We start from the raw sequence: 26,056 nt of genomic DNA, 5'->3' as shown, positions 1-26,056 counted from the left end.
GCAGAGGATTCCTTAACACAATCCATCTGCGCAGCAAGTAGTTAATCGTTGCTAAAATTAACTTTGTGTTGGATTATGCATTATGTTTAATTTCTTATTGAAGATTGTCAGGGTATTTTCGCCTCTCAGACTCTCCCTTAATTTAAAGCTCAACTTGTCAAAACTGAATTTTTCTTCCTATGTATGTAAAGCCGCAGTTGTTGTTTCCCCAATAGATTCACTTCCCCAGGCTTTTGAAAGTTGAGAACCACATCAAAAGAACATTTGTGGAAAAAGAAAAGAGAAAGAACTGTTATTTATGTAGAGCCTTTCAAAGCTCCAAAGCTCTTTACAGCAGATGGCTGATTTCTGAAGTGCAGCCATTTGTAATTCTGTAAGCAAATGCAACAGAAATTTGCACATAAAGTCCTGCAAAAAGTGAATGAGCCACAAATAATGAGTTAATTTGATATGGGTATTGATTGAGGGATAAATGCTTACCAGAACACACTAAATTCACCTGTTTGTTGAATTTGTTAACTTTTACATAGAAACACAGAAACACAGAAGATGGGAACAGGAGGAGGCCACTCAGCCCTTTGAGCTCACTCCGCCATTCTTCATGATCATGGTTGATCGTCCAACTCAATGGTCTGATTCTGCTTTCTCTTATAGCCTTTGATCCCATTCGCCTCAAGTGCTATACCTATCTGCCTCTTGAATTCGTTCAATGTTTTGGCATCAACTACTCCCTGTGGTAATGAATTCCACAGGCTCACTACTCTTGGGGAGAAGAAATGTCTCCTCATCACCATCTTAAGTAGTCTACCCAAATCCTTATACTGTGATTCCTAGTTCTGGGCACACCCATCATCAGGAACATACCCCCTGCATCTACACTGTCCAGTCCTGTTAGAATTTTATAAGTCTCTGACATAACCCCTCATTCGTTTTACATTCAGCTGATCAGATAAGCAAAACTTTTGTTTAAACGTGGTACCCATAACAGTGTAATATCATGACTAAATATCTATCCATTTCCTGGATATTAAACCCATGATCTTTGGTTTCAGAAATGAAAGTGTTACCACAGGCAAGGTGACACTTCAACTGTCTTCTGTGGATGCTTCTATTTTTACATTTTCTTTCAACTTTCTATTCAACCTGCAACTACAAACCACTGCCGCAAAAATAATCTTTATTGGGAGTAGTGAAGTAGTTTTATATTTAATGGGTTCTTTATTATGGAGCAAACCTTCGTTTGTTGAAGAACATTTAGTTGTAAGTCACTACTAATTCCCAACATCAAAACCGTTTGTATGAACAGATGGCCACAGCGGAGTTAATTTACAGATGTGAATGAATTTCCAAGCAGATTCTTCTGCCAAACATTCTACAGATTACATTGTGAGCTCTACTGGGAGACAGAAACATAGAATCCTTACAGTACTGAAAGAGGCCATTTGAACCAGTGAGTCTGCACCGACCCTCCGTGCAGCATCCCACTCAGACTCAACCTCCTACCCTATCCCTCTGACACCACACTTATCATAGTGAGCCCACCTAACCCTGGACACTACGGAACAATTTAGCACGGCCTAGCCACATAACCTGCACATCTCAGGAACGTGGGGTGCCCTGAGGAAACCCACACAAACACGGGGAGAATGTGCAAACTCCTCGCAGATAGTCGCCCAAGACTGAAATCGAACTGGGTCTCTGGCACTGTCAGGCAGCAGTGTTAACCATTAAGCCACTGTGCTATCCAAGATCTAACAGTAAAGGCGACAAAGTGACCCTACTAGATTAATAGCAAAATTATGAGAATGAATTAGTGGCAGTCATTCCATATGGAGTCCCAGAGATGTAGAGCATGGAAACAGACCCTTTGGTCCATCTCATCCATGTTGACCAGATATCCTAGATAAATTTAGTCCCATTTTCCAGCATTTGGCCCATGTCCCTCTGAACCCCTCCTGTTCATATACCCATTCGGATGCCTTTTAAATGTTGTAAATGTACCAACCTCCACTACTTCCTCTGGCAGATCATTCCATACACACACCATACTCTGCATCAAAATGTTGCCCCTTAGGTCCCTTTTAAATATTTACCGTCTCACCTTAAATCTATGCCCTGTCATTTTGGACTCCCCCACCCTAGGGAAAAGACTGTTTACACTAACCATGCCCCTCACGATTTTATAAACCTCTATAAGGTCACCCCTCAGCTTCCGATATCCCAGGAAAAATAGCCTCAGTCTATTCAGCCTCTCCCTCTCGGTCAAACCCTTCAACCCTGACAACATCCTTGTAGATCTTTTCTGAACCCTTTCAAGTTTCACAAAATCCTTCCTATAGGAGGGGGGCCAGAACTGCGCACAGTATTTCAAAAGTGGCCTAACCAATATCCTGTACAGCCACAACATGACCTCCCAACAATACTCAATGTGCTGTGCAATAAGGGCAAGCATACCAAATGCCTTCTTCACTATCCTATCCACTTGCGACCCCACGTGCTTTTAGGTTCCTTCACCCTTTCAAATATTGTCAAGGGAGTCAGTTGGCTAGACGGCTGGTTTGTGATGCCGAGTAAAACCAACAGCATGAGTTTAGATCCCACATTGGTAACCATGGTGAAGCTACCGTGAAGGATTCTCCCTCTCAACCTCTCTCCTCAGTGAGGCCTGGTGACCCTCAAGTTAAACACTACCAGTCCTTCCTGTTTAATGAGAGAGCAGTCTTGTGCTCTGGTAAGATTATGGCAGCTTTACATTTACTTCTGTTGAGCAAACTGCTTTTGTTATTGAGTTTTTATTCAATACATTGTCAAATTTGCTACATCATGATGTATACCCAAGGCATATACACCATATTGTGTTGGGTATAATAGTATCCTGATGTTTTTCTTCACTAATCATTTTGCTACAGGTTCCAGCCTGAGCATCCTGGTTTTTAAGAAGTGCCAGAGTAATTAACTTAAGACCTACAGATTAATAAAATATTAAATTGCTTGCATTGCCTATAAAAGTAAGATCGCTGACAATTTCTCTCCTCCTTTTAAATCAAAATCAATATGATTTAGAAGTTGTAACAAAAGCCAGATGTTTGGAAAGTCAGACAGTTTCTGAACAAGCTTACTACAAAGAAGTTTGACAAACCATGTGTGGGCTCCTCAATGTGTGGACTGATTGTAAATTAGTTTCAGAAGGAATCATTTTACTGATAAATATGGAAACTTCAAGGGATAGGCACGGGAGTATCTCAAACAAACTTACATCGCAAATTTCAGCTAAATTCCTTCCCTTTTAAGATTCCAGATTAAATTCAACAACTTCAAAAAGGGGCAGGCTAATAAATAGTCCTGATGAAGGGTGTAAACCTGAAATGTCAACTTTCCTACTCCTCTCATGCTGTCTGACCTGCAGTGTTCCTTCAGCTCCATTCTGTATTGAGGCTAATAAATATCCCCATAATTGCTAGCGGGTTTTGAGAAGATTTGTAGCTCAGGTTGAAGTTCTGGATGTGAGTTTGCTCGCTGAGCTGGAAGGTTCGTTTTCAGACGTTTCGTCACCATTCTGGGTAACATCATCAGTGAGCCTCCGACGAAGCACTGGTGTTATGTCCCGCTTTCTATTTATCTGTCTAGGTTTCCTTGGGTTGGTGATGTCATTTCCTGCGTTGGTGATGTCATTTCATGTTCTTTTTCTCAGGGGATGGTAGATTGGCTCCAAATCAATGTGTTTGTTGATGGAGTTCCGTTTGGAATGCCATGCTTCTAGGAATTCTCGTGCGAGTCTCTGTTTGGCTTGTCCTAGGATGGATGTGTTGTCCCAATCAAAGTGGTGTCCTTCCACATCTGTATGTAAGGATATGAGTGATAGTGGGTCATGTCGTTTTGTGGCTATGAACATCAACTAGGGCTTCATGAAATTTTGTTGTCAAATTCAAATAAATGCATATCTATACAAATTTTGGTATGGAAATTAGGCTTTTTCCCCCCTAGAGCAATACAACTGACAATTAATATGTTGAATTAAACTTGTTTTTAATTTCTTGAATATTATGACTAGATTAAAGATGAAATTTAGATAAACATATTGTTACAGACAAAGAGGAATGGACAGGGGGATGACAAATTCAAATTATGATCGCTTTTCACCTCTTAAATCAGAAACAGCAAGGTATTGTTTGACAAGCTCCTTTCCTTTTTGACTTTTCTCCCTTACTGAGGTAAGCCAAAGACTGTTTCCCAAAATGTCCAAATGTTCAATGTTCACATGCAACAAGACCTGGACAATATCAAAGCTTGGCAGAAAATGGCAAGTAACACTGGCACCACTGAAATACTATTCAATTTATTATCGCCAAAAAGAGAATCTAGCCATCACTCCTCATTAAACGATGGCATTACGATCACTAAACCCCATACTAACAATATTCTGAGGGTTACCATTGACCAAAAACTGAATTGGACTGGTCAAGCAAATACTGTGGCTACAAGACAAGGTCAGAGACTAGGAATCCCACGGGGAATAACTCATCTCCTGATTCCCTAAAATCTGCCTGATTATGCACAAGTCAGGAGTATGATAGATTACTCGCTGCTTTCCGGGGTGTGTGCAGCTCCGATAACATTCAAGGAGCTTGACACCATCCAGGTCAAAGCAGTTTGTTGGATTGGCATCACATTCAGAAGCATCTACTCCCTCCACCACTGATAATCAGAAGCAGCTATGTGTATTATCTACAAGAAGCATCACAGAAATTCACCAGGGTTCCTTACAGAACACTTTCTAAATCCATGACCACTACCATCTAGAAGGACAACAGCAGATACATGGAAACACTGCCACCTGCAAGTTCTTCTCCAAGCTACTCATCATTCTGACTTGGAAATGTATCGCTATTCCTTTAGTGACATTGATCATAATCCTGGACTTCCCTCCTTAATGGCATTGTGGATTTAACTAAACCAAATGGACTGCAGCAGTTCAAGAAGACAGCTCACCACCCCACTCTCAAAGGTAATTAGGGACGGATAACAAATACTGGCCAACCAGCAACGTCCACAACCCATAAAACAGCTTTTATATTCCAAGTTGTGGAATAAACCTACAGCAAAATCCAGAATTTGTATTAAAATCAAAGATAGGAACTGTTTTGCTGCTCCATTCACACAGACAATCACCTAGGGATATAAGGAAAACAGGAAAGAGAGACAGAAAGCATAAATTCGAAGTTTAGGTAAATCCGTAAGATTTAAAAACCAATTCATGCAAGTTACAACTCTGTGGTGCTCAGAGTCTAATGACAGTTTCCTTGCTGAGCTGGGCACAGTTGTTTTCGTTTTTGCAAGCAGAGTGTATGCTTCTTTCCAGCTAGTAACTTGGGAGACAGAAATTGAGGCTGCAAGGCAGGCTGCTGTTCCCTTTCTGGAAGTCAAACAGCAATCGGCTTAGTCAGAATATCAGAATTGTATACTTAAGCCATTTAACAAGCTGCAATTTCAGACATATCACAAGGACAGACATTTCAGGTGCTGATGGGCCATTATAGTGGCTAATTCAAAGATCATTAAGTTAATAGTGTAGCTTTGCCTCTCCCCCTTTCCAGTGTGAGGTGAAAAGGTTACTGGAAAAGCATTTTATGCCCATTTTAACAAAACAAGTTGGGATTTTTCTCCATGTCTTCTGACCAAGACAATATTTATATTTTGTCACAATTAGTCATTGTACTACCTGTGAGAGAAAATTTTAATGATCAATTTCCCCAAAAAACAATTATTTTGAAGAATAGTGCAAAGGAATTCTGGCCATTCACATGAACTACATCAACACCAAAAGAAAAACATACTGTTACAGGCACGATGGAAAAGGTCCAGTACAAACAAACAAGTGATGAAGCTCTTTTGAATCAGCTTGTTTTGAATCAGCTTGGCTGTCTCTAGACCTCATAATTCATTATTTTGTGTTCTATATGAATGATCCTTGATTCCTTCTCTCCATAGGTCAACAATTACAATCATGCTGAGAGTATGGTGACATGGTCATTAACACTGTTCAAAAAAATAATGGGGTTACGGCACAAGCCTGAGATGAAGGAAATTTAAAAAGAGATAAAAGGTACACTTCCTGGCATTGGATAATTATAAGGATGCAATTTTTACAATTATTATTGGAACTTATTTCCTTAAATTGCACAGGATTAACTGAATATTTAAGCAATCCATACTTTTCCCATTTTTAACACAATGTAATAAACAGAATCATATATTTCTTGCCCCATTCAGACTTATCCACATTCATGGGATCACATTTCAAATCCATTCATAATACTGTAGTATAATTAAATGCTGTGCAGATGAACTATGAATTTCAACATTGCACTGCAAAGTAGCTCCTCCTCCCTGTTGTGTTACTCTTGTTTCTGTTGATGCAGTTTATTGAAAATGTTGAGAAGGAAAATAAGTGAAATAGGTTTGACTAGAGACTATAAAACATCTTGGTCTTGTGGTCTGACTACTGAGAGCCTGAGCTATAACTCTCATTTTAAAGGAAACAAGATCCGTTCCTTACACTTTAAATAGGCTGACATTGCAGGCTATAACAAATTGCCAACAACTGTTCATTTATCTTTTGCCTTAATTGCTGCAACTAACTTCTCTGCTGCCATCCCTTTTCTAATGGCATTTTCAACTTTGTGGCTGTTTGAGGCAAGTCACACGAAAGTGATCTCCATCTGGCTCTGTTGACAGAGCTGGTTCTTTTTCTGTAGTTTGGAGGATTTCAACGAAAGCAACTTGCATCTGATATTTCCATTGTTTGGTGTTCTGAAAATAGAGTGCCCTTATCTTTTAAAATCAACATAGATAGTACAGCAGGGCAGAGATCAAAGGCCTATAGTGGTGAAAATGTATACAAAGCTCTCGCACAAAGGACCAGTGTGTTGTGCATTGGGAATGTGGGGTGCTGTTTGACCGAGAAAATTTAGACTGACCTTAATTAGTGAATCACGGTGAAAAGTGCGAGCAGGTCAGATGTTTTCCTGTACAGAGGGTTACAAAACAAGGTTAGGGGCAACACAAATAATGCAGAAACTTGGGCATTTCTCTCGGAATGTCTCAGTTGAGAAATAGTGTTGCACAGATCATGCAAAATAACTAAGGGGAGGGTGGGAGTTGGCCACTTTCAGCGCGTCAAACTGACTTGCTAAGAGTATCAGTGTTACAGGAGATGCGTAGGGAAGTATGAAATATTACAATCCTAACAGTTTTTTCCTACAGCCAATGGTTAGCTCCTCTAGTGTACATGATTCTATTATTTAAAATTTAACTGCTTGGCATGTTTCAAGTAGTCAAAATTAGGGTGTTGATGTTGAAGGAATCAGTTTGACTATTAGCAAGCACTCCTACACCACAGGGCTAAGGTTTTCCTACTGTTTTATAGCAATGTGGCTTATCCCCAAACTTGGAGGGCTCCCCACTCTGGGGAAAGGCCTTTGTCTATTTACCTTATCCATGCCCCTCATGATTTTATAAACCTCTATAAGGTCACCCCTCAGCCTCCGATGCCCCAGGGAAAATAGTCCTAGCCTATTCAGCTTTTCCCTACCCTAACCCTAACCCTAACCCTATGGCTCAAACCCTCCAACCCTGACAACACCTTTGTAAATCTTTTCTGAACCCTTTCTAGTTTCACAACAATTTTTTCTATAGAACGAAGACCTGAATTGCACGCAGTATCCAAAAAGTAGCCAACCTAGTTCAAATGTAAATACTTCAAACCTGTGATATCAAATTGCTTGATTTACACAAATGATTGTTTCTGACGTATCATGCCAAGCCACCTTAAATGCTTAGACTCTAGTTTCAATGTATAATTGCAATCTGTTTTTAAGCTCAATTGTTAGTTTCACCTTTGCACAACATTTGTGAACTATTGTCTCTCTCCACCATCCCCCCCAAACAACCTTTCAGTTAACCTGTCAAAGACGAAGAAAGAGGTTCAGAAACTGAGTAAATTGAGAGATGTAATAGCAACAGTCAAGGTCTATTAAGATTCATTTTGAATGTGTATTTTCTACAGTAGCTATTTTTAAATTCAAATAACGTTTCAAAACACTTGCAAAGTGACATCAACTTTAAGCTTCTTTGTTATCTGATGCACCAATGAAGTTACTGTTTTGAATTTAATTTGATTGATTTCCTTTCAATTAATTTGCTGAATTCATAGCTACTATGTATAACATTTATAATTTGCTCAGTGTACATGATCATTACATTCACAATCCTACATAATTTGTTTTCTGCATCTACTTGCATAGTGATTTATGATCAGATGTAGAATTATAAATCAATTCATCTAGATTTGAGAGCATTTGCATCAGGACCAAAAAAGTTAATTTTTGCCACCTGCTGGGGATACTTGATGAACTGAAATATAGATCATTAATCAGGGCAGCATATTAATTTGAAACAATGTTTCCATCATTAAAACAAATGTTAAAATGGCTTTGAAATAAACTCCATTGGAAAGGAAATGCTTTATTCATGATCACTTGCCAAGTCACAGAGGAATAATATCACAAGCAATGTTTATGTAATCACAATTCAAACAAAGGGTTTGGGTTTCGCAACAGTTATAAATATAATTTAAACCATGAGTTTAGATTTGTAGCTGTAAAATATTCCTTTCAGTTATCTTCAATTTATTTTAATTAGCTATGCTCGATGTTTGCAAATACAAACTTGTGCACAGGACATACATGAAGCAATCAATCTGTGGATATTTCACTTTGACAATTCTAAAGACAGCTCTCATCTAAACATTAACCATGACAAAGATATCAATTAAGTAGACTAGAGCAGCGACTCACAGTAATGTGCTTTTCCTCTAGGATCTGGCTTTGAATCTAGTTCAGAATGATGGGTTGAAGGTTTACTGTGACAGCTGGAGTAGTCCACTGTGAAATGAGTTTGGCAGTCTCAACTAAGACTCTGCTAGGCAGTCAGCTGAAAAAAACTGGCTACAGTAAAGTACTTATTGTTAATCACTCCATGAAGAAATGAAAGAGTTTGACAATGGTGCAGAAAGAAATTACCTTTCTGCTTAATGCTAACCCACATTTTTGAGCAGCGATTGGAATAGTTTACTGTATATTCACCAATCCAAGTGTGAAATCACCATGGAAGATCTCATTTCAAACTAGGACTGAATGCATGCATTTATTGGGTAAGGAAGTCTATATCTTTAACTGTACAAACATAATTTAGCTTATTTAATGTGCAGTTATGTTGAATCTATAAGTTAAATTCTGTGGGTACTAGCCTTAAGAAGGCTTCTCCGACCCCTATTTTAGCCTTATTTAGTCTGTAGGCATTGAACCAAAATCTACAGCTGAATTTATGTGGGTGCCAAGCCTTAAGTAGTGTTTTTTTTATCCTCACCAAGGTTTGCAGTGAAAGAACTGATTAATTAAAAATCAGCAGAAACTGGATCCTTATTAAGTGACTCAAATAGTTCTTTTTTTTAAGTTCAGAACACATGTTAAGTAGCTAACTTAGTACAATTTAGCACTTCAAAGTGTGACTCATAATTGTGCTGGAGTTGAACATCTCAAGGCATCAAGCAAGGAAGGAGAGAGGTGCTGAAACAAAACAGCTGATATGAGTATTTCTAGTTAAAAGTCAAAGCAAGGTATTTGATTCATTTCTTGTTTATCTTAAAAATAGTTGGTGTGATGATGCTGTCACTTTAAAAGTTATTTTGTCCTGTTTTTTTTGAAGAGTTTGTAAGGTAGAGATGTCAAGCAGTCGACCAGAACCACCACAGTAAACAGTTTGTGAGGCCTTAGGTTTTTTTAAAAACAGCCTGAATGGGTACGGCCAGCTCTCAAGGTAAGGATTTCTAGTATTTTTTAGCTTTAGCATCAGAAACTTTTAGGTGTCAGGAGAGTTGGCAAATTCAGTACATGATTCTGAGCTGCTAAGCTCTCTGAAATTTCTCTTGATATTGTTTTCCTCCTGAATTGAAGAACTGCATGAAAAAATCTGTATCTGAATTTGCCTTTTTCCCCAAGGAACTTGCATATGGGATATTGGAACAGTAAATTAGTAATAGTAATTAGTATCTATTATTCGGTTACGTTTTCCAGTTTTTAAGTCATTCTAAATTTTTCTTTCTTTTGTTTGTATTTTAACTATAGTGTTTAAATAAATTGTGTTTTTCTTAACACTGAGTAGTTTGATCAGTTACATCACATCTGGAACATGGCACTTCCCATTTATCTTTAAAATAAGAAAAAGTTAAGGTGTATGCTACCTTCTTAAAATATTTTGAGGGGGTTTGGTCTGGTCCATAACACCTGAAACATTAACGGTTTTCTCAATTAGAATTTGTCTTTATTGTCATGTGCACTCAAATGAGAGCAGTGAAAAGTTTCTAATGTCGCCTCTTGGTGCCATCTGAGTTACAGGGTACTTAAACATGTGTTAAGACACGACAGAATCATAAATAAATGCTCAGCATAAAGAATAAAGGATAAGGAAACTTTCTTTTAAAAAATACTCACACAATGGTCTTAACCATGTCCGTGCCAGCTTTCAGATGGCTGGGCCAAGTGCATGGAAGATACTGGGCATCAAGCCTGGAGGCCTTGTTTGCAATCCTCAAGGGATTTGCCACCGTCCCATGCTGGCCTCCTCTCCACTTGTCTCTGGTCCTTGCTGCTGCCACACATGCCTGGCCTGGACTTCACCTCCTGGACTCACCTGGACTTGCTGTTGTCATGCTGGCCTAGTCTGGGCCTCACCGACACCACCCCCCCCACCCCCATTTAGGGCTGGCCTGGGCCTTGCCTCCAATACTCACCTGGACTCACTACAAAGAAGGAAACATTGTTCCGTTTATTTTGCAGTCCTAGGTATTTCTGGCTTGTCCCCATCAACTCCACTCAAAAACCTGAACCATTTGTTCAATATTTATATTTACAATGCCAAGTAGCAGTCTGTTAAACAGTTTAACAACTCAAGCCTAGACGCTGGCAGTCACTTTGGTGGCAGTATATGACAGTATCCCCAGTGATTCACTGCCTGCTTTTCTTCTCCGTCTCAGTCTGTGGGCAGAGCTGTCATTGTCCCCATGATGCACTTTAGAACAGAACGTCAGTGCGTGGGACCCTCCTGCATCTCAGCAGCACAACATGCTGATGCATCTACTTGTGCATCCATTACGCTGATTATTTTTTCTATGAAAGATTACTTTCTCCATCTATGAACTCATTGACTTTCTCTGCACTATGCAGCTCTTCAATTATCTTGCACCAACATAAATGATCTATCTGCATGTACAGTAATCTGTGAATAATTTTACAAATAATCAGTATTAGACATTAGCTATTGAATGTACAAAAAGGGCAAATCAGATGAACAAATGGTGGAGAGCGAAAAACAAGGGTTTACTGATAAGGTTAGATGAAGAAATATTGGAGGAGGCAGGTGCGACGTGTAAGCCCCTGGGCTAATGCAAATGACTGTGCTTGATGTAAACATCTGCACAAAAGTGGCTGAACTTGATTTAATGGCATTTTTATTTCAGACAGAAATGAACATGCTAGCTGGAATCCAAGAGTCTCAGAGATTATGCAGATTTATAGTGAACAAAAACAGAGTTTTTTTTAAAAATGAGATTCGCCTTTGGCCGTTTCTTGCAGGATTCTTGGCACTGTGCAGGAACTGAGGTCTTGGGGCCCACGTCCATAGATCTCTCAAAGTTGCCACCCAAACTGAGCGGGTTGTTAAGAAGGCGTATGGTGTGTTGGCTTTCATTGGCAGGGGGATTGAGTATACCAGCCTTGAGGTTATGTTGCAACTCTATAAAATCCTGGTTAGACCACACTTGGAATATTGTGTTCAGTTCTGGTTGCCTAATTATAGGAAGGAAGTGGACGCTTTAGAAAGGGTGCAGAGGAGATTTACCAGGATGCTGCCTGGACTGGAGGGCAGGTTTTATGAGGGCTTTTCTCATTGGAAAGAAGAAGGATGAGAGGTGACTTGATGAAGGTGTACAAGATGATGAGAGGCATTGATAGAATGGATAGCCAAAGAGTTTTTCCCAGGGCGGAAATGACTATTACGAGGGGGCACAATTTTAAGGTGATTGGATGTAGGTACAGGGGAGATGTCTGAGGTAGATTCTTTACACCGAGAATGGTGAGTGTGTGGTATATACTGCCGGCAGTGGTAGTGGAGTGAGATACATTAGGGGCAATTAAACCTCTTGGAAAGGCACATGGATGACAGTAAAATGTAGGGGATGCAGGGTCGTCTGATCTTAGAGTAGGGTAATAGGTCGAGACAACATTGTTGGCCAAAGGACCTGTACTGTTCTATGTTCTATACATTCTATATTCTATTTATTGTTGATCAATAGCTGAAGGAGGACAACTCAGCCTGTTAACACATTAATTCAAAAATTCAGCAGGTTGCATGTTCTATTCTGACAACTCCGTTTACTAAAATTAATGACATGACATATTTCATTTACTAAATTGCTTGACTGCATTTTTGCTGGTGTTGGAAAAGCTAACAAACTCAACAGAAATCTGTAAGGCTGAGGTGATAAAGAAACTACTGTGACAAAAACAAAGTCGCTAAATTAGGCAACACCCAACATTGGTGGGCATCACGAGGTAATTATTTTGTGTTGTGCTGGCTGCTCACTAAGGTAATGGTCATCCGCAGTCCAGCTCAAAGAACAGAGCGTGACTTAAAGCCACCCTGAAATACTGCATCGTCAGAACTGATGGAGCGGGAATAATTTGAGAGGCTGTCGCTAAGGTCATGGCCAACTGCATGGCTTAAACTGTGAACAACAACATATTCTATTCCAATTCAGCTTCTCAAAGTCACCTCACCTTCATTCAGCAATCTGTTATGATACATATGTTGCAGATAGTTATCCTCCCACACTCTCACGCCAACTGTACCTCCAGATACTCAAGACTAACTGCACCATGTCCAGTATGTTGTGTGGAAAACTGAAGGGCTAACAAAAGAGAAGACAAAGAATGAAGAAAGACTGTATCTCAACTTGCAGTCAGCTGCTCAGATACTGGCTCAACACTTACTTTAGAAAGTGGCACGTAGCTTGGATCTGCATGTGAGAATCATTCGGCAGTAGTAAGCAGCTAAAGCAGAAGGAAAGGACGTTGCAGATGCCAGGTCCCAGGATACTGAGGGTTTCAGTCAAGTTCTATAGCAACAGACTGAGATCAGGATTTCATGGGGAAATAAACACAAAATAGCTGATGCATGTGCACAAAAAGCTTTTTGGTACATTGGCAAGCCTGTTGAGAAGTCTGTTGTCATTGTCAAGAATCATGCAGGATTTTGGCTCCAATTAGGGAGCAGTTTTCAGATAGATCCTGGAACGTATTTTTCCATAATGGAGGTGGTAATCAGTTCCATGAGAACAGTGAAGGACCCAACCTTTGGCTAATGTGTGATGGCAGATGTCTTGGCTTTCACTGCAGCATGGGCAGAGGCTACATTTTGGCTTAGTGTTGCAATGGAAACTCCTATTCAAATCATGAAATGGTGCCGTGCAAACTCAGTTTGGTTCATGCAAGTTCAGACTACTGTTGCCCTGCCTCTGCATAACAGACAACAAAAGAACTTAGAGTCTCTCAGCATTTGCAAATGCTCTCCAACAAATTACTCAGACAATTATGTCAACTGCCTCTCACCTGGTAGAACGGCAGTGGCAACTTGGAATACAAACTTGCTGTCTTCTCCCCGGATGGCAGCTTTCATATTTCTACCACTGTCACTTTGCCAGTATGCTTGCTATTTCCTATCTGACCGGACTATGATAGCTGCTCATGCCAAGGTCGTGCAGTTGGAAGATAACCTAAATCTGCTTGATTGTGTCCTGCAAGACGTTCTGGACTTTCCTTCATTGAAAAGCAGCAGCTATGCTACAGCCACTGAAGTAACACTGTGTGAGAGTACCATGACAGGCAAAGGCACTTGCAAGGTATGATCATTTCCTTTATGATGCTTGTAAGATCTGTGTGAGATAAAATATATGAATTAGGATTGTCTAGTACAGGATGCTAAGTCATCAGTATCACCACTTTTCAGTGATAATTGACATCAAGTCAACATGAGTGAGTGCTGTATGGAATTTAACTGTGTCACCACATAGCTAGGAAATTCTCATTTCTCCACATCCAATGCCAAAACACCTTGTGACTCAGCTTATCTTTTACACCTACTCTTCTGGTGTGTGTTCTCTTCTGGAGTGAGGAAAAGAACAGTCCTCACAGTATTAGAAATGGAATATTTTCAAGGGTTTAAAAAGACAATACTTATGGAGGTCACTGTGCAGGGTGGGTATAACATTGCACTGAGGTAATGGTGGGAGAGAATAGTGGATACTGGTGGGGGTTGTGATGAGGTGCTGAGGTGGAGATGAATAGTACATCTGCAAGATGTGTTAGTATGAGGACTGATGTTCAGGATTACACTTAGGAAGGCAGAAGAGGCTTGGGGTTAGATACACATCAGATATGCCGAAAAGTGCCATATCACTCATTTTTCCTGTCCTGATTAGGGCAGCAAGTCGCTTCTGGTATGGTATCCAATTGCATGTCAGCACACTGATTTCTGACTGCCTCAGCAACTTTCAAACATGTCATATTATTTTCTGAGGCAGGCAACAACTTCCTGTCTTCACTGTCTCTAGGAAGGTACCATTGAACCATTTTGCTATGAGTTCTGATTCTACCTGAAGACTGCAACAGCAATCCAAGTCTGATTTTTGTAGTATCTTGTTTTTGAGTACTTGATTTGAAATGGACTGTGGATACTTATCATGCCCACTCACTCTACCTGATAAGAAAACTGGGAAGTAGATGCAAATGCAGCAGGTTTTAAAAGCCTCTGACTAACACACTACTGAGGCTGTCAGGTTCCTGCTATGAACAGACGTTAAAATTCAACTCTCTGGGTTTAATTCCAGATTTCTGCAAATTGCTTGTCATTTTTCAGCTTGACAAGAAATCAAAACCTTTGTCATTGATGCTCCAAGGATCTCCACTCCCAGCAATTGATCAAATTACTGTCCTCGCACAAGGGTGCCTAATTGCAACTGCCTGCTATGCTGACAAGAAAGGACTATTCCAACAAACAATAATTTTCACCTCTTTCTCACCTTCACATGGTCCAAATCTCATATACCTTTCATTTCCTCGATACGCTGCCTTAATTGCTGATGACAGGCTACCAATATTCGTTGTAAGTCCACCAAGGACCGTAGCTACCTAACACTACTCCCTCACATCTGGCCTCCTGTAAAGACACCACTCAATTCTCTGAGTTTCTCTATCTCTGTTATATTATAATAATGCTATTTTTCACAACTGAGCTTTTGGTAAGTCTTCCATTTGCCTCAACTAAGGATTTCACTCACTGTATTTGACAAGAGCCTTAACTATAACTGACCCAGTTCCCACTTACCACTTCTGTTCCCTCACAGAATTCTGATAAGATTCCTGTTGTCTTCACTTACCACCCCATCAGCCTCCAAATTGGAAAAAAAAACATACTGTCATTTCTGCTACCTCCAGCAGGATTCCACCACCAAACACATCTTCCCCTTCCCTCTACCTTCAGCAGACCAAAAAGACACCTCCTTGACACCTTCGTCTAATTTTCAATACCTCCAAAAACTTGTTGCCTTTTCACAACACTTTCCCATGCAACTGCTGGAGGTTTGGCACCTATCTTTTTGCCTCCCCGGTCTCCATTGCCACCCCTGTCTCACCAGTACCTTGCACAGTTGTAGTGAGACTTCCCTACTCTATACTCCAAGCCCTTTGAAATAAGGGCTACTATTCCATTAGCCTCTTGATTACCTGCTGCACTGTGTGCTAGCTTCTGTATTTTGTGTACAAGTACCCCAAGTCCCTTTGCGTTGTAGCTTTCTGCAATTTTTCTTCATTTAAATACTATTCTATTCTTTTGTTCTCCATTCCAAAATGAACAACTTCACTTTTTCCCCACCTAATATTTTACTCACCAGTATTTTGCCCATTTTCCACTATCTCTGTGTAAACTGTTTGTATCTTATTCGCAATTTGCCTTTCCACCTACTTTTGTGTCATCTGCACAGAATGTCTATGGTACATTCACTTCTTTCCTGCAAGTCATTAATTTATATTGTAAACAGTTGTGATACCAGCTCTGATCTCTCTGGAATCCCACCATCAGGGGTTGCCAACTGGGGAAAAAAAAATCCCTTAACCTTTACAACCCTTAACCCTTACGAATGACAACACTGTCCAGTCGCGAACCACTTCAACTCCCCCTCCCACTCCCTGGATGACATGTCCATCCTGGGCCTCCTCCAGAATCACAACAATGTCAGCCAGAAACTGGAGACGCAGCACCTCATATTCCACTTCAGGAGCGTACAACCCAATGGTCTCATTGTGGGCTCTACTAGCTTCAAAATCTCCCCACCCCAACCTCATCCCATGACCAACCCTCCCTCTCATCCCCGTCTCCTTGATCAGTCCATCTTCTCTCCCACTTGTCCGCTCCTCCGACCCCACTGACCAACCCCCACCATTGCCTACCTGCACTCACTATCACCTACCTTCCCCTGCTCCACCCCTCCTCTCTTGATTTATTTCAGAGCCCCTTATCCCTCCCACTTTTCTGAAGAAGGGTCCCGACCCGAAACATCAGCTTTCCTGTTCCTCTGATGCTGCCTGGTTGGCAGTGTTCCTCCAGGTCCACACTGTTATCTCTTATCCCCACTCGCTGTTTCCTGTCCATTAGCTAATTTTCTGTCCATGCTAATATATTACATCCAACACTTTTTATTTTATGATTTCACCTTTTGTGAGGTACCTAGGTGAATGCCTTATGCAAGTCCAAATACAACACATCTACTAGTTCCCCTTTATCCATTACGGTTGAGACTTGTTCAAAAAACTCCAATACTTTAGTTCTCACCCTGTTGCAATGTTTTCGGAAACACAACGGAGGTTTGAGGAAGTTCACCTTATCTTGTGAATGGACATTTTACAGTTTTGTATACTTAACAATGAAATCAATATTTCAGACTATGTATCCTGTCCTCCAGTCGTTTTTTTGTGTAATGTGCTAATTTTCATGCCTTTGTTTTCAACCAGATCTGTTCATTATTCTGCCATTAACACTCGTTCTGAACTAATGGTTTATTTTGGTTTCTTTTTAGTTTCATAACATCATTATCATTCAATCTTTCCTGCCCTCTACTGTATTCTAGATCCTTTCTTTGGTTCCTCCCTTCACTCCACCCCTTTAAAATGGCATGAAGTCTATCACATTTCTACTTTGCTTCAGTTCTGAAGAAGAGTCATGTTTAACTCAAACTTATAGAATTCTGTGTATTCCCAGCATTTGCTTTTTTATTTTCCTGTCACACAATTCTCAGATTTCATCGACTTGAGTGGAAGGGATAACTTTGCTAGCTAATCACCTCCCTGAGAAAGAACTTGCCGATATTCTCAGTAAATTTTTGTTCTAGCCTTAAGTTATAAAAAATATGCCGGATTTTGGGGAATTAATTCTTGGTATATTCAATCTAACTCTGTATAGTGATATATAATAATTTACCTCTAGACAAAAACAATAATCAAAGAAACAGGTATAAGGCAAGTGTGCATTATTGTGGGTGCTTATTGTGGTTGGTACTCTTCAACCACCTAAAATTTTGGTTTGCATGTACTGGTCAACACTGGACTGCGTTTTGGTGGATGCTCAAGAGGCTCAGTCAGGCACGTGCTCAGAGTAACTGAATTACATCACATATTTTTGAAAACAATTGCTTGAAAACAAAATCCTTACAACACAAAAATTTCAGAGTGTTCTTCAATTTAATATCTGAGAAGCGATCATATTTTCCTAAATTGAATGACAAAATATGTTCAAGCTCAGATGGCACCTCAACGTAAATCTCAGCTATTGTTTGATGCACTTAAGTTGAATATTTTTCAGTGCATCACGATTAACTGTTTCAGATGATCACTGAAGGTCAAGTGGTTGTACCCAGGCAATGCATATTATTTAGTGTAGCAGCACATCATATTATTCTATAACTTATAACAAAATGCACATTTCTAAGATCAATCAATATTGATGAAAATCTTCATACAAACATTCATTCCATATAAATGAGTAGAAAATGAGTACGTTACAAAAAAGTCAACTGCTTATGAACTATTTAACTGTCAACACTTTGAAGGTGTTTTGTTTAAGAAACCACACCCGGGATGTGTATATTAATTTTCAGAGATTATTAATGGCTTGATTAACCAAAGCTTAAAATTAAAGGCAATTAAGTTCTCAATTACAACATTTTCCATTTCTCCCACAAACCTCATTGCACTTTATAGTTGATTGCAATAAAGATAATGTTGTTACCCTTACCTTAATGAAACAAAGAACACAAACTGTGAAATTGACAGAATGAGTCCTGTTGATGGCAGATCAATGATGACGGGTTCGGAGGAATACTCTCAATTGCAACACCTGCAGAAAATACAGAAAAAGCTTAAAATCATTTACTTTACACAGCCATTCTAGAAAACCTGAAGCTGTAACTTATTTCACATGTGAAAATGTGTCACATCTTGTTTAGATGTATTTTCAGCCAATCAAAAGTCTTGCAATGTTAATTGAACAAAACTGGCACTTAAAAAATAATATTCCTTTGTACAATACTAAACACAACGTCTTCAAATATTTAGATTATCCAGATTCCGAAGCATCAAGCCTGCCAGTGTGACAGACAGAACACAGAACAAAATATCGGAGCTAGCAATGTTAAAAGGGTTAAGTGCATGCTGAGTGCCTCTTATTGATGTATTGATGTGCCCCTGTATTGATGGTACGAACACACAGATTTGGAAGAAATGGCTGACTTATTATTATGATGAGTCAAACTTGAATTATTAAGCATTTGTTCTTTGTCAGTCCTTTTGTGCATCTAAGTCTTAAGCAATCTTAAAAAAATGGTTCTTTAAATTCTGAAAGTAGCCGTCTGTGATGTAGACTATATGAATAGTATAGACAACTTAAAAGTCCGGAGAAGTATGTGAGATGTTTAAACTTGCAAGGTGTGATTAAAGGATTGAAATTTCAGAAGTTTTCACCAAGAAAGTGATCAATATTTGAAGTCCTTGGTAAATGCAGCTGGGTATGACAGAATCTTCTAAAACCGAATTGATGGTGGAATGGGGACTGTCTAGAATCATTCTGGGTGGATGATTAAGTTAAGCTGGATTTGAGTGGTGCTCCATATCTGTGATCATGTTGCGAATTTCCAGTAAGGCATTTTCTGCATTTGTGCTAAATTTCAATGTTGCTTGTTGACATTGTAAGTGAATCTGATAAATGGACTAAACTGCAGCAGAAATTGTTGACTCAATGCATGTCCAAGCACCATGATCTACTAAAGAAGCAGCAATAATGATAGCCTTAACACAGCAATACTGAAAATAAGATAATAAAATGTGAGGCTGGATGAACACAGCAGGCCAAGCAGCATCTCAGGACCACAAGAGCTGACGTTTCGGGCCTAGGCCCTTCCTCAGAGAGGGGGATGGGGTGAGAGTTCTGGAATAAATAGGGAGAGAGGGGGAGGCGGACCGAAGATGAAGAGAAAAGAAGATAGGTGGAGAGAGTATAGGTGGGGAGGTAGGGAGGGGATAGGTCAGTCCAGGGAAGACGGACAGGTCAAGGAGGTGGGATGAGGTTAGTAGGTAGATGGGGGTGCGGCTTGGGGTGGGAGGAAGGGATGGGTGAGAGGAAGAACAGGTTAGGGAGGCAGAGACAGGTTGGACTGGTTTTGGGATGCAGTGGGTAGAGGGGAAGAGCTGGGCTGGTTGTGTGGTGCAGTGGGGGGAGGGGACAAACTGGGCTGGTTTAGGGATGCGGTGGGGGAAGGGGAGATTTTAAAACTGGTGAAGTCCACATTGATAACATTAGGCTGCAGGGTTCCCAGGCGGAATATGAGTTGCTGTTCCTGCAACCTTCGGGTGGCATCATTGTGGCACTGCAGGAGGCCCATGATGGACATGTCATCTAAAGAATGGGAGGGGGAGTGGAAATGGTTTGTGACTGGGAGGTGCAGTTGTTTGTTGCGAACTGTTCTTCAAGGATCTTCAAGGACCGCACCTTTTCCCCCACAGTGATCGAGAACGCCCTTGACCGCGTCTCCCGTATTTCCCGCAACACATCCCTCACACCCCGCCCCCACAACCGCCCAAAGAGGATCCCCCTCGTTCTCACACACCACCCCACCAACCTCCGGATACAACGCATCATCCTCCGACACTTCCGCCATCTATAATCCGACCCCACCGCCCAAGACATTTTTACATCCCCACCCCTGTCTGCTTTCTGGAGAGACCACTCTCTCCGTGACGCCCTTGTTCGCTCCACACTGCCCTCCAACCCCACCACACCCGGCACCTTCCCCTGCAACCGCAGGAAATGCTACACTTGCCTCCACACCTCCTCCCTCACCCCAATCCCAGGCCCCAAGATGACATTCCACATTAAGCAGAGGTTCACCTGCACATCTGCCAATGTGGTGTACTGCATCCACTGTACCCGGTGTGGCTTCCTCTACATTGGGGAAACCAAGCGGAGGCTTGGGGACCGCTTTGCAGAACACCTCCGCTCAGTTCGCAACAAACAACTGCACCTCCCAGTCGCAAACCATTTCAACTCCCCCTCCCATTCTTTAGATGACATGTCCATCTTGGGCCTCCTGCAGTGCCACAATGATGCCACCCGAAGGTTGCAGGAACAGCAACTCATATTCCGCCTGGGAACCCTGCAGCCTAATGGTATCAATGTGGACTTCACCAGTTTCAAAATCTCCCCTTCCCCCACCGCATCCCTAAACCAGCCCAGTTCGTCCCCTCCCACCACGGCACCACACAACCAGCCCAGCTCTTCCCCTCCACCCACTGCATCCCAAAACCAGTCCAACCTTTTCTCTGCCTCCCTAACCTGTTCGTCCTCTCACCCATCCCTTCCTCCCACCCCAAGCCGCACCCCCATCTACCTACTAAACTCATCCCACCTCCTTGACCTGTCCGTCTTCCCTGGACTGACCTTTCCCCTCCCTACCTCCCCACCTCTACTCTCTCCACCTATCTTCTTTTCTCTCCATCTTCGGTCTGCCTCCCCCTCGCTCCCTATTTATTCCAGAACCCTCACCCCATCCCCCTCTCTGATGAAGGGTCTGGGCCCGAAACGTCAGCTTTTGTGCTCCTGAGATGCTGCTTGGCCTGCTGTGTTCATCCAGCCTCATATTTTATTATCTTGGATTCTCCAGCATCTGCAGTTCCCATTATCTCTAATACTGAAAATAACCTTTAAAGAAAATAATGTCACATGCCATTAGGAAATGCACACAAGATCTCGTCTAAGCTCCTGAATACTTAAAACAGAAATTGCACAGGAATAAACATAAAAAGTAGCTGAAGATACAGAATTATTCATGACAATTTCTAACCAAGGATACCTAAAGGTGCTGTTCAGGAAATGTGCTTTAAAGGAGGAGTTTGAAATTGAAGACATGAAGAAGTGATGCATGAAGAGTTCAAGAGAGGAGGGGATTGACATGACGACTATGCTGCTGACACAGCATATAGAACAAAGAAAGCAATTCTTAGAACTCCATAATTAGAAGAATGAATAAGACACACAAGACACAGCATTGCAGGGGATTATCAAAGCTGCACTTCTGGTCAAGAATTTAGAGTTTTGAAGCTAATGCACTGTTTAAAAGAAGCCTTGAAGACCAGCAAAAAATAGCACATAGATCCTGTATGGGAGATGATGGAGTTGGTTAAGCTCTGGATGATTTGCAGTTTATATAGGGAAGAGCTAGGAATGCCAAAGAGAAGAATATCGGAAAAATTGAGAATGCAAGTGAAAGATGTAGTATTCGGATTTTCAGAATTAGTACAAGTGAGGAATGGTTGGTGATGGGCAGTTCAGAAGTAGGCAGTATTGGTGATGAACTGGCATGCATGATTGTAAATAATCTTTTTATTGAATAAGACCTATTGTGATCTACAGGCATGTTCTTACAATTGATCTTATTTCATTATCGTCTCTTTGTGGGATGCTGTTGATGATAACAATTTAGCATTATTTTCCATTGGTTTTATATCTGGTTGTGAAGTTCCCAAACACAACCAGGGCTGTACAAATCTAAAACCTGCTGCTTGACTAAGACCAACTAAACATGTTTCATATAGATTGGCTTTAATGACTTGATCCAAAAATGATACTTTTACCAAATTAAAGTTGTCTGATAAATAAACCAAAATACAGCCATTTCTTTTACCAAAATACTATAGTTGAACAGTAAATTTAGATTAAAATAGTAAATGTTAATTTATCATGCAATCCCAAAGGCATAGCAACCAACATGCAATTAACTGATCTCCTTTTAGGTCTACCTGGCACTGATAGCAGCTACACCAGGGACGTCTTCTATCCAGTTTGTAGGATGCTGATGACAGGAGGGGAAAGGAATGACAATATCAACCAGATGGCGTCACTCCCCATGCAACAAGCTTGAAATTATGTCCTGGCTTAAGCAAAAAGCAGTATTGTGCATCAAAGTCATGTAGAGATACACTACTTGCCAGACCATCTGCCCATTCAGCAGCAGGAAGCAGAATATAATGGACAGGCACCAAGATAAGTCTGCTCATGTTATCACTAATGTTGTTACAGTTCAAAGCAAGTACAGATAAATGCACTCAAGGGCTAATCAACTGCCAAACCATCATAATACAGAGCTATTTAATATTCCAACAGACTCATGCTCAAAAATAGAAATCCTCCATTTTCGAGAAAATAACACACACATGCAAAAATAGTTACATCCTTTTCGATAATGTCAGAAGTAATGGCTTGTATTATAAACAAATGGCCGAACTCATAATAGAGATGATCAAGAAATTCAGAACTGTAACAATAATCTTGAAATTCAAGTGCAGTTGTTAAAAATTGAGTGTCATTTTCTCCTGATTAACAGCATAACCAGGTGGCTACAATTTAGATCTGATGCCCTTGATTATAACTAGGTCTATAAATCAATCCTGGCAGGATATAATCTCTTATTTGTCAAATCGAAAGCTTCTTCTATACTATTTAATTTGTTTCTTATTTTAATTATTTGAATGTGAAATTAAACACACGGATCCAAAAGATAACAGAAGTGGCAGAGAAGACAGTTCCACTGATTCGATTGGCGGGCCTAAATTAAAAAAACGCAGCCCTCCTGAACTTTAGAGTATTGCTTTTGATTCGAAAAGATAAAGGGCAGCCAAAGACAACTGCAAACAAATAAACGTAAATGAATGACAAGATGTAGAAACTATAACTGTGGGGGATTTTATTTTACTGGAATTACTTCAAGGGTAGATGCATGCATCTAACGCCACTGAGGCCACTCACAACCGAAAAAGGAATGAACTCTGAACAGCCAATAGTGGTGGTGCAGACCATATTAATGGTTTCTTTAGTATGATATAGGCACCTTGCATCAGTGTATGAGTGAGCTTCCAGTGTGATGTGAAAAAGCATCATCATGCAGGCACATAGACATACAGAATTACTTGTTACCAAAATAAAACCATGCATGATGTCAAATACAAAGTTACCATTGATGTCTGAGAAATCTTAAAATTCTGAAAATGTCTGAGGATTCAGATAATAAAACTGAGGAACAGTTAATCAAGACTGCAGAAAGAACCTACACACTGTAATTTAGTTATCCTTTGAAATGGATTTGGCTCACAATTCTTCACAGGAATCCCTTTATGGAATTATTGGTTTGTGCAAATCTAACATTTTCCAAAGTCCTGCAAGTTACTGATGACACCGTGATGCAGGAGTGTTGAATAGCTTTTACTCTAACAAGATTTGAATACTATGGAGTATTACATAAAAATCCCAATGATTCATAAACACCATACATTGACCATTGAGTTGTAATAAATCAATAATTTGGTGATTTGACATGATGAATGAGACTGAGAGTGTTTGCCACAAAGTTGTATAATACATCAAAAAAATCCACAGGGAGAGTTTTTGTTTAAAATTTAATCACAAACAATTACGCTAAGGAAACCTTTCATTACTTACCTGGGCTAGCAGCACTGAAGACTACAGTAAGACAAGATTCCATGAAGGAGCAATAATTTAAATTGAGTACATCAATTATAAATATTTTCCCAGATGTAATCACCATCTATAAATAGATTTTATTATAAGATACGAAACTGTAAAGGAAATAAAACAATGACGAAATTACACTATAACTTTTTCTTTTCTCCTTGTTCGAATCAGTAACACAGGAGTGAATCACTGGATTTTCATCCAGTGCTGGAATAAAAACAAACTTGAAGATTCCAATAGTTTTTTTTTCAAAATTTAAACTCCGCAATCTAAGAACACTGTTACTATGAAAAGAATGAAAGGCAAGGTGATTCAGTAAGTTATACAGACACGGTATGCACCTTGCATTTTTTCTGTCTTAAGACAAAAGGAGGCACAGTCTCTGAGGAAATTAAGGATTTCACAAAATTTCAAAGTTAATGACAAGTTTGAGTAGACAACTTTGTGTTACATTTTAATTTTAATACATGGAGGGTGAAGGAGAAAAGACAGCATGTGGGACATTGTAAGCATCAGAATTCTGCTTTCTCCAGTAACTAGAGCAGAAGAAATTGTGCCTTACTGTGATTGCACTGGCAGCTAGATTAACTTTGTATCATTTATTTCTCTCACTAGGTTGTGGCGAGATGCCTGTTAAAGGGGATTATAGAGTCTCACCTCATTAATATGCAACTTTTCATTGTCCCATGGTATGGATAGAAACCAAGCACAGAATTCCTGACATAGAAGTCTGAATGTACATGGTAACTCATGTTTGCAGCTTGTTCCTTTGGACCACCATCTTGAACACCCAGCAAATAATAAGAACAAGAAAGTATGTAATACTATTCTGGCATTGCTAAAATTCATGTAATAAATGTTGAAACAAAGAGAGAGGCTAGAGGTGAGAGAAGAATCAGCTGACAAGACTGTTCTCCTTCTAGTTCAAGTATGTCAAAAAGATGCCAAATAATTCTAAATAACAAGGTGTAGAGCTGGATGAACACAGCAGGCCAAGCAGCATCTTAGGAGCAGGAAAGCTGACCTTTTGGGCCTGGACCCTTCATCATTTCTGATGAAGGGTCTAGGCCCGAAACTTCAGCTTTCCTGCTCCTAAGATGCTGCTTGGCCTGCTGTGTTCATCCAGCTCTAAACCTTGTTAATAAAATGTGAGGCTGGATGAACACAGCAGGCCAAGCAGCATCTTAGGAGCAGGAAAGCTGACGTTTCGGGCCTAGGCCCTTCATCAGAGAGGGGGGTGGGGGGAGGGAACTGGAATAAATAGGGAGAGAGGGGGAGGCGGACCGAAGATGGAGAGTAAAGAAGATAGGTGGAGAGAGTGTAGGTGGGGAGGTAGGGATGGGATAGGTCAGTCCAGGAAAGACGGACAGGTCAAGGAGGTGGGATGAGGTTAGTAGGTAGCGGGGGGTGTGGCTTGGGGTGGGAGGAAGGGATGGGTGAGAGGAAGAACCGGTTAGGGAGGCAGAGACAGGTTGGACTGGTTTTGGGATGCAGTGGGTGGGGGGGGAAGAGCTGGGCTGGCCTAGACCCTTCATCAGAGAGGGGAATGGGGTGAGGGTTCTGGAATAAATAGGGAGAGAGGGGGAGGCGGACTGAAGATGGAGAGAAAAGAAGATAGGTGGAGAGAGTATAGGTGGGGAGGGGATAGGTCAGTCCAACAAGGTTTAGAGATAATGGGAACTGCAGATGCTGGAGATTCCAAGATAATAAAATGTGAGGCTGGATGAACACAGCAGGCCAAGCAGCATCTCAGCAGCACAAAAGCTGACGTTTCGGGCCTAGACCCTTCATCAGAGAGGGGGATGGAGGGAGG

At 40.6% G+C, this 26,056-nt stretch overlaps 1 protein-coding gene across 2 annotated transcripts; it reads left to right on the top strand.

Moving 5' to 3' along the window:
• The first annotated feature begins 13,441 nt into the window (after positions 1-13,441).
• On the top strand, positions 13,442-25,067 carry LOC125457627 (uncharacterized). Of its 2 annotated transcripts, none has more exons than XM_048542130.1 (2): positions 13,442-14,014; positions 24,859-25,067. In XM_048542130.1, exons 1-2 carry the CDS (start codon positions 13,484-13,486, stop codon positions 24,940-24,942), a joined length of 615 nt encoding a protein of 204 aa, XP_048398087.1. In that variant the 5' UTR covers positions 13,442-13,483; the 3' UTR covers positions 24,943-25,067. The 2 variants fall into 2 exon arrangements, with proteins under 2 accessions (XP_048398087.1, XP_048398088.1); XM_048542131.1 differs by lacking the exon at positions 24,859-25,067 and adding an exon at positions 22,509-22,646.
• The last annotated feature ends 989 nt before the right edge of the window (positions 25,068-26,056 follow it).

Source organism: Stegostoma tigrinum, chromosome 14 (genome assembly GCF_030684315.1).
Source record: "Stegostoma tigrinum isolate sSteTig4 chromosome 14, sSteTig4.hap1, whole genome shotgun sequence".
In the NCBI taxonomy this organism is placed as follows: domain Eukaryota; kingdom Metazoa; phylum Chordata; class Chondrichthyes; order Orectolobiformes; family Stegostomatidae; genus Stegostoma; species Stegostoma tigrinum.
The sequence above is the reverse complement of the archived record's forward strand: the minus strand, read 5'-3'. Positions and strand labels throughout refer to the sequence as shown.